Source organism: Centruroides sculpturatus, unplaced genomic scaffold (genome assembly GCF_000671375.1).
Source record: "Centruroides sculpturatus isolate CEXI.00-Female unplaced genomic scaffold, Cexi_2.0 scaffold499, whole genome shotgun sequence".
Classification (NCBI taxonomy): domain Eukaryota; kingdom Metazoa; phylum Arthropoda; class Arachnida; order Scorpiones; family Buthidae; genus Centruroides; species Centruroides sculpturatus.
The window spans coordinates 390,086-399,250 of NW_019384801.1; the positions used below are offsets into that span (position 1 = coordinate 390,086).

General features: G+C 33.0%; 1 protein-coding gene across 1 annotated transcript in view; it reads left to right on the top strand.

The window, feature by feature from the left end:
• Positions 1 to 8,629, top strand: part of LOC111629538 (organic cation transporter protein-like) — a 49,856-nt gene extending 41,227 nt beyond the window's left edge. The window contains exons 11-16 of the mRNA XM_023373455.1: positions 4,876 to 5,044; positions 5,105 to 5,252; positions 7,129 to 7,214; positions 7,876 to 8,090; positions 8,242 to 8,423; positions 8,504 to 8,629. Of these exons, the coding sequence (XP_023229223.1) occupies positions 4,876 to 5,044; positions 5,105 to 5,252; positions 7,129 to 7,214; positions 7,876 to 8,090; positions 8,242 to 8,423; positions 8,504 to 8,629 (926 nt within the window). The remainder of the gene's footprint in view (positions 1 to 4,875; positions 5,045 to 5,104; positions 5,253 to 7,128; positions 7,215 to 7,875; positions 8,091 to 8,241; positions 8,424 to 8,503) is intronic.
• Positions 8,630 to 9,165: the final 536 nt, after the last annotated feature.

Genomic DNA, 9,165 nt, shown 5'->3' on the forward strand with positions numbered 1-9,165 from the left:
AAGGCACAACCCACACAGAATCTTACCACTCGGGTTCTGTAAAAATTAACCCATCCAGTGACAAAGTGAGCAGGTCTAACAGATCTGACGATTAGAGGGCCTGGACCCTCGTCCGTATTCTCACAAGTACGACTCCTATTATTACCTCACCTCTTCCACCTTTATTCACCAAAATTTAATATCATCAATTCCCCTAATAAAGAAACCTACCTGCAAAATTTCAGAAATTGTTGACTAAAGATACGGGAGTTATTAAGCTTCAAAGAGAGCGGAAAGACTCCTAAAAATCTTGATAGGAAATATTATGTAAATCTATCACGTTACGTCTGCACTGTAATGCGCAAAGAACGAATTCTACCGCGAGAAGTTATCCGGAAACACGTCAGAGATGGGTGAGTGAGTCGTCGCGTGAGAAAATGACACCCAGAATTGTCACATAACACGCGTACGCGTATACCAAAAACAAGCTTAAACAGTGACGTCTTCGAACGGCTCACACTCGGTAAGTATACCCTACAATTTTTTGTTTATAGCATGGATCATCCCTAAAAAATTCCACGTGTTTTGGAAATGTTCGAGTCAAATTAGAATGGTTTTATGGGAGAAAACCTTTCAAGCAGCTGTACCACCAAACTGCATAAGTACCCATTTGTATACTAAATCATATGCGGTCACGGTGTGCAAAGGTAATATTTGAAGCATGTAAAATATACTTTTTTATAACTAGTAATTTATGACGGTCTTTTTTTTTTTTTTTAGTAGCGTCACTACCGTCAGTTCGACGCCATGTTGGAGAGAACAGTGAGCTTTCTCCTTCGTGTCTAGTTATAAAATAATATGTCGTATTCGATTTTCACTGTGATTGCGAGAAATTGTTTGAAACGTAGCTAACGTTCTCTTAATGCAGACAAACGGAAATATTATCCTCGACGTACATTGTAAATAGTTGTTTTTCGTTTCCAACATGGCGTTGGAATGACGGTGAGTTGTTTGATTCGGATAATAAAAATATATTTGAAATAGTTACATAAAAGTTGAAAATTTGCGATGGCAGCGTAACTGCTGACATATGAACGAAAAGGAAGGACAATTGGTTCAATCGGTAGAGAAACCAGGCATGCAGTTACAGTAGTCAATCAAAGAGGTAGGTAACGTAGTGGGGTAAATATGGTTCCTTTATTTGAACACGGGTTACTTTTCCATACTTGAACCGAAATTCACCAAACTCTGTGAACTTATGAAGCAACTGTCTGGCTTTATATTAAAAAAAACAACACCCGAAAATGTCAAAATACATTTTTGTTATTAATCGTCAAAGAGAGGAATTTAGATCATTTAGTTCATTATTAAGATTTCCTTTTCATTTAAAGCATCCATTGATTTATTTCAGCCTTACAGAGGTGCATTTCGTATTTCTGAAATGCAATGCAGGTGTTTTGTAAAAGTTCTCAAAAAGAATGTATTCCTTCCCGATAGAGAAGAAATGGAAAAAGAAACAAAAGAAATGATTTCAGATATCGATCGTCGTTATTATAATTCAAAACGTCATAACACTCAGGTGGATTGCACCGAATACATGGATGATTTAACAACGAAAACCAAATTTTCTGCTATTATTATGGGGTCTTCTAATGGATCCGAGTCTTTCATATCAGTAAAGATTACAGGAATTCATTCCTGACCACAAGCCAGGAAAGTTATTTTAGAGCATAAAGAAAGATCCACTAAACCGTCGAAAAATAAGATCCAATGAACTTATATAACTTTTATTTTATTAATATATTACCATTATAATAATGTAAGAACAATAGCATATCCAGATTGCTTTAAAAATAAATCTCTATATTATACTTTTACAGATTAAAGATTCTACAAGGTATGTTGTTTTAACAATAATAACAAATAACACAAGGTACAATTTTTAAATTGCAATTGAAAGTAAATTGATTATATATAAAGTATCTTTAAGTATAAACCAATTTAAAATACAGTATCTTGAATTATGTTATTAAAAAATATACGTTTATAATAGAAAATTTTAAAATGCACTGATAAATTCTTCTTTCTATTTTTCATTATCACATAAAAAGTATAATTTTTTAAGTAGGGTGGAAAGAATGTGAGGAACTTGTATCTTTTCATTACTCGATTCGAACTTTAAACTTATCTTCTTATTGACAACTGTTAACATACTTAACAGATCCATCTTATGTGCATTTTCTCTCAATACTGCAGTAAGTAATTCAAAAAAATAGGTTCCTGATGGTTCACGAAATGATACCAATCCTAAAATTTTAAAAATACTATAAATTAAAATCATACATAATTACAAAATTTTCTTCCAAATTAAACTTTCATAAAAATAATTTTTTAATCAACCGTTAGTCATCATAAATATTTCAAAAAATTAATAAAAAAAAAACACATTAAAAATGTTTATGTTGCTTTTACTGGAGACATGGCTGCCTTTCTAAAGCCTTTGTGGTGCATTATGCATGGTGCATTATTCTGTTCGTGTGTAAATATACACGAAAAGACGTGACAAATGCATATTTGAAACAATCATTTACAAATAGAAATAAACATAAAGTCATCATTAAAGTTGGGAAGTTGAGGTATTCCCCATTTTAATTAATCCTGTCCCTTTCCTCGCGGGAGAGGGAAGGGGAATTTCAAAAAATCTTTTGTTAGTGTGCGTTCTCGTGACGTAGCCTACCCTAACTGTGTACCAAATTTCAAGTTTCAACTCTTAACGGTGGTGAAATACTCGTATACACGCGTGCCACCTATCGTAGGATAAACGTACTACTCCAGAAACCTTGGCGGAAGTGTATTAAACAACTTACCAAAGTTTCATGGCAATCGGATAAATGGTGCAATAATGCTTGAAGGGCAGACCTACATATATTCATTTTTATGTATACAGATTTAGGTTAAGATTGGTTAGATATTAAAGTTTTGGAATCTTATTTAAATCTTTTATATTTCAACCTTTTTTCTCAATAAATTATCAAAAAACATTACAATTAAAATCTATAGTGCATATATATATATATATATACTGTATATAGTATATGTGTGTATGCGTGTGCATGCATGTATAAAATATTACGTTTTATATAAAATATTTTTATACATAAGAAAAACAATACATTCAATATTTAACATACCCGGTATTGAAGACAATACAAACAAAAAATCATAATAAGGATAGATTGTGTATAAACTTCCACTATGAGGTCTATCNAAACAAAACATTGTAGGATCACTTACCGAGTGTGCACCGTTCGACATCGCCATTGCTTAAGCTTGTGTTTGTCGCGGAGCAGCGCACCAAACGGCGGCCGCAATTTCTGATGTTATTTTTTTGCGAAAAATTCGTTGAACTTTGGAGACATCATTAATTGAAATAATTTTTATGGCCGTTGAATAAGAAATGTTTCTTTCACAAGAAATATATAAAATTACAGTACTGTATTAGACTTACGGTACCTAATTTACATACTGTACAGACGATAGTAAACTCAACTTATTCGCCTAAACTCTTCGTAGCGTGGCGCTGGACGGCGGAAAGTAGTTCGGCTGCTTGTCTGCGATGAGAAGTTGGCGATGACGTTTTACCGCATTTTACGCGTCCCTTTTAGCGTCTTTATACGAATACTGTCGCAATTTTTCGCCTCGTTATAGGAATCTACGTTATAGGAACCCACGTTACTGAGGAGTGTATTGTATATATACATATAAATGTTGCTATACGTCACTCTGCAGCCAAAACTATACATCGTACATGAATGGTGTTTGTATGTGGTAGTAGCCCCAAGTCTTCCATCGTGCACTATAGTGGTTGCGTCTCGATAGCTATAAGGGTTTGATAGATAGGTTTGAAAGTGGTTGACTTCGAAAATGTGTGACACTTAAATGAGAATGTTCCAGTTTTTTCTAGAAAATTTCAGAACCCAGAAATGAAATTCGGTATACAGTTAGGGTACCTCATGAAAACGCACACTAAGAAAGATTTTTCGAAATTTCCCCGCAAGGGAAGAGGAAAAGCATTAAGGCTTAACCTGAAGAACCGCTTCTACTATACTATTTTAGATGCGTTTTTTTCTTGTTTTTAATTACGTTTAGTCTTCATTGAGTACTTAGGTGTTTTAAATTGATAATATTTCAGTTACAAATATTTTTTATATATTTCGATTTTTTAAACAAATGTTCGAACCGTTTTAAATTCGAATTTCTTTTTGCATATTGGTTCTATTATAGAACGATTGTAAACGTTCCAGAAAATTCATCAAATAAAAAAGAGTTTCCTTTAATTCTCATCATACTCGGCAGTAGGTGTTATATAACAATTACTATGGTTGTTGAAATACTGAATGTAAATAGGGTTTGCTTGCAAAATTCGCGCGAACAAAGCCGCGGGTAACAGCGTGTTATAATTACGAATTTTGTAATTCGCCAGTTCTGTATTATTCTGTTGTATATATAAATTTACTTTGTACAATTTTAAGTTGTTCCAATTATGAAAAGTTAGAGAACGTTATTAATACGCATGGATGCATTAAAGAATAGTTAAATTGCTTCTATCAGTTAAATTAATATGAAATTCTCTGGCTTCAATGCGAGAAAATCTCATATTTTCGAACAAGTATGTAAAGTTAACTTTATGAGGGTCTTGCTTAATATACTGTATTAAGTTATATCATTCAACTGAAGTACGTGTATTTAATGCAGATTGCCATGAATTCAATACGCACTTACCATGAACAAGTCATATGCATATTTTCGTGTGAACATTTATATTTAAGTTGATATTTCACTTACAATGTTTTTGTAAATATAACGTTAACAATATTAAATTATCTTTGTGTATAGTTATGGAAGTGGTCGGACCAAGCTACAGAGAAAAGGTAATAGTAATTAAGAGTTTCTTTTATACTACGGGGACGTTTCTACTTACCGGAGTATCTTGCTTCCTCAAAGATTGGACTTATATTCAATTATGCTGCATTTTGCCATCTATTATAACGCTCCTGCTCATCAGGTAATGTTCGTTTAATATTTTAATTGTTTTTAAATGTTATGAAAATATGTCTTGCATTAGTTTTATACCGGAGTCTCCGAGATGGCTGCTAACTCACGGTCGATTACGTAAAGCCCAGGACGTTATACGAAACATAATGGAAAAGAATAAAAGACACACGGACGATTTATCCGAAATTATTGAAGAACTTTATTGGAAAATTAGAACGGTAAACTGATTTTAATAATACATAATTTGACCTTTCTACTGAATGACGATGATTTGTAATAGAATAATCATATTTTCAAAATATTTCTAAAAATTCATTTGATTGAAGTGATTCGAAGTGACTTGTTAAATAATTAAAAAAAAAAAACAAATTCAGTTTGTGTTTGGAAATAAAACAGAAAATGCCATATAAGTTATGGCAGTGGAGGTTAAGGCATCAGCCTCCAGTTCTTCAGAACGAGAGGCTGACACCTTAGTTACATAGTACATGGGAAAATCTTCATTTTTTTTTTGATAAATGACGTCGTCGGAATTGTGTTTTTCACAATGTGTCTTGTTTTCTCCTGTTGTGATCGACCAACGATGAATTAGATTAAACATCTTTTTTTCACTGACTACAGATGAAAGAGTCAAAATGGGGTATAGGTCGTATATAAACATTTCTAATATATTTCTTTCTGCTGTACAAAATAATAAATGGAAACCGTATCTAGAGGCTTTAATATATTTTTTCAGATGTTTTTGTCAAATTAATCGCCGTATAACGTTCCATGTTACTGCAATTTTTAATTCGTTTCACATTTTATGTTGAACCTTAAGTTTTTATAGTACTGTATATTAAGTTTTGACTAACTAACTGATTATTTGATGATTTTTATGGTCCTTTATGAAAAAAATAGTTACTTTTGTATGTTCCTTGTCAAAATTAAGAGTTGCGTAGATTTGTTGTAATTGTATTTAACCGCAGATCTATCCGGGATTTGGCCCTTTCTATTTACACAATATAATAGTAATATGGATAAATAAATAAATAAAATCAGATCACCCTTAATGCAGTCGGCTTTACCATGTTAATAAATGGTCCTTATAAATACATTCCTGAAAAGTCTACTGGTGTATAATATAAGGTGTGATAATACAAGGTGTGACAATTAAATTCCAGGACTGGGGTAATAAAAAGACACAAAAAACATATAATGAAAAACCCTTTTAATATGTTTCAAAGTAATCCCCCTGGAGAGCAATGCACTTTTCATAACACTTGTACAAGTTCTTGAAACACTTGGCAAAGTCACTTCCGTTGACAGCTCTCAATTCCTAGGTCACATTGCACTGCATGTCCTCCAGGTCATCGATTCTTCGTCCCTACAATGTGATTTTGATTTTCGGAATCCAGTAAAGAAAGATCATCAACAACATCTTGAATAAACTGTTGACACGCTTCCGGCCGGAGACGCTTTTGGTCCTCAGTGTGATATGGCGGAACGAAGCGGGAGCAGATTTTTTTTGCCCAAATCTTCGGTGATGATTAAGCGAGTTGTCTCCAGATTTATTCCAGTTGTATCCGCTATCATCCGAATAGACATTTGATGGTCATATCGCAGCAAGTCTCTGATTTTTTCAATATTTTCCGGTATTCGAACTAATTGAGGTCGTCCAGGGCGCGCATCGTCCTCAAGGTCTTCCCGCCATTCCTGAAACACGCAAACCACTCGAAAACACAAGAGCGGGTAGGGCATCATTCCCATAAACTTGCTTGATGAGGGCATACGTCTCTGTTGCTTTTTTACCCGACTTGTAACAAAATTTAATGTTCACTTTTTGTTCCATGACAAAAGCGTGACATCACTTTCTCAAAGCAATGGACTACAGAAAAACAACGAGTTACGAGACACGAACAAACCTTTTCAGACAAGCAGCCAGATAGTTGGACTATTATGATAAGCATAGCAAAGTTTCTGCACGCTGACACTGCAGCGCTACACTACCAGTCCTGTAATTAAATTGTCACACCTTGTAAATATATAATTAATATATATGAAAATCTTGCTAACTAGATACGGTTTATTCTACTGCATTTGATCTTACTCTTACAGAATGACAATAAGAAGAAAATGAACTTTTTGCACTTGATCAGGAATAAAGAGTTACGCAAGATTACTTTCCTCATGTACATCTTATGGTAAGCACTTTTCATGACTTTTCGATATTATCTCGTATGAAATACAATAGAGCGTCGATTATCCGTAAGTCAATTATCCGAAAGAATTTCAGTCGGCAAATTTAAATTTTCGCCAATGCTGTGGCGCTGCAATCTTTGACTATGTCCTGGGCTACTCAAATATTTTACGTTTCTGATACTAAATTAACTTCTGAAGTATAATTTTTACTGTTTTTCAATATATTTATTTTGTTTGTACAAAATAAAAAAATTATTTTTAACGATACAATAGTCTTCGTTATACTTAACATCGACGAAAATTCAACGCGAAGCGACACGCAACGGAGAAAAATTTCAACATGGGATAAATTAATATACTTTTTCGTACATAATCTGTTATCCGAAATATCGATTTTCCGAACAACACCAGTCCCCAATTGATTCGGATAATCGACGCTCTACTGTAATCTTTCATTTAGAAGAGATAATTCTCTGCATTTTTTAAAATTTATACAAATAATAAATTGTATTATATCTCTTAAAATTGAATTGTAAATTAAAACTTATATTAATAGAACGGTTTTACATTATAAAAATGGAGTGACATATTCCAATTGACTCCCTTCTTTTAACTTATTTTAATAAACTAAACACACTACTGAATTTCTTCCACTACTTTCAGGTTAGTAATAATATTTGACGCCTATGCATTATCATTAAATGCAGATATCACAGGAGGAAACATCTTTCTTTTTTTTGTTTTATTTTCCTCATTACAATATTGTGTTTCTGGTGTGTTGACCATTATTTTACCTCGCTTTGGAAGAAGACGTATTTTAATGTTTGGATACCTTTCAGTTGGCATCACTTCGTTGCTGATAGCAGCTGTTCCAGAAGGTAAACATGAAATCAATATCGCTAACTATTAGTTTAGTTTTATTATTAAAAACATAAAATTATAATTCAAAAAGTATATAATTTTGTTTTGAAACGTCTTAGCATCTATGATTTCATCGGAAATCTGAATATTATGGTCTTTTTGAAACAGATCTTATATGGCTGAGGGTTGCCTTGCTAGTGTTGTGCAGATTCTGCGTATCGATTGAAACAGGTACAATATATGGATATACTTTAGAATTGTACCCGACTGTAGTTCGAAATGTGGGTATCGGATCGTGTTCTACATGTGCCAGAATCGGAGCGATCGCTGCATTTTTTATGAAGGATCTTGTAGGACTTCACACTTATCTTTAACATTGATTAATTTATTAATACTACTTTAAAATATAATGTTATTGCATTTGTCACAGAACGAAAAGGTGAACTGGAGCATTCCTTTTATTATAGTAGGAGTATTGACTCTTTCGTCTGGTTTGTGCATTTTGCCTTTACCCGAGACCAAAGATATTCGTTTGCATGATATTATTGTCAAGTAAGAAATTATTACGAAATTTTTTAGAAAATAATTACATTTTATAATATTATTCTCACTTAATTGACTCAAGTAAGATTTGTAGAAATCTATTTAAAATATTTTATACAAATACAGTAAAACCTCGATTATCCGGACTAATTGGAAAGGAAGGTAGTCCGGATAAGGAAAAATCCGGATAATCGAAAGAAATATTTTAATGTGTCTTTTAATGATAATACAACACGTTTTCTTTTCGATGACATATCGGTAATATTAAAAATAAATACCGTATTTAAATCGTAATCAAATTTTGAAGAAACAAATGTTTGTATTGAACTTGGACAACTACTGACCAGCGCTAACAGACTACTTATTGTTATAAAGGCCCTCTGGTGGCGCAAGAAGACGGATTTTATAAAATAAAAAGCAGTTGAAACTGCATTTTTATGAATAAAAATTTGACAAACTATTTATCGTTATATGACGTGTAAAATTTTTTCGTCGCATTCGCGGCTTTTAAGTAATGCATAAACCTTCGAGGCGCGAGGCCCTTCGGAC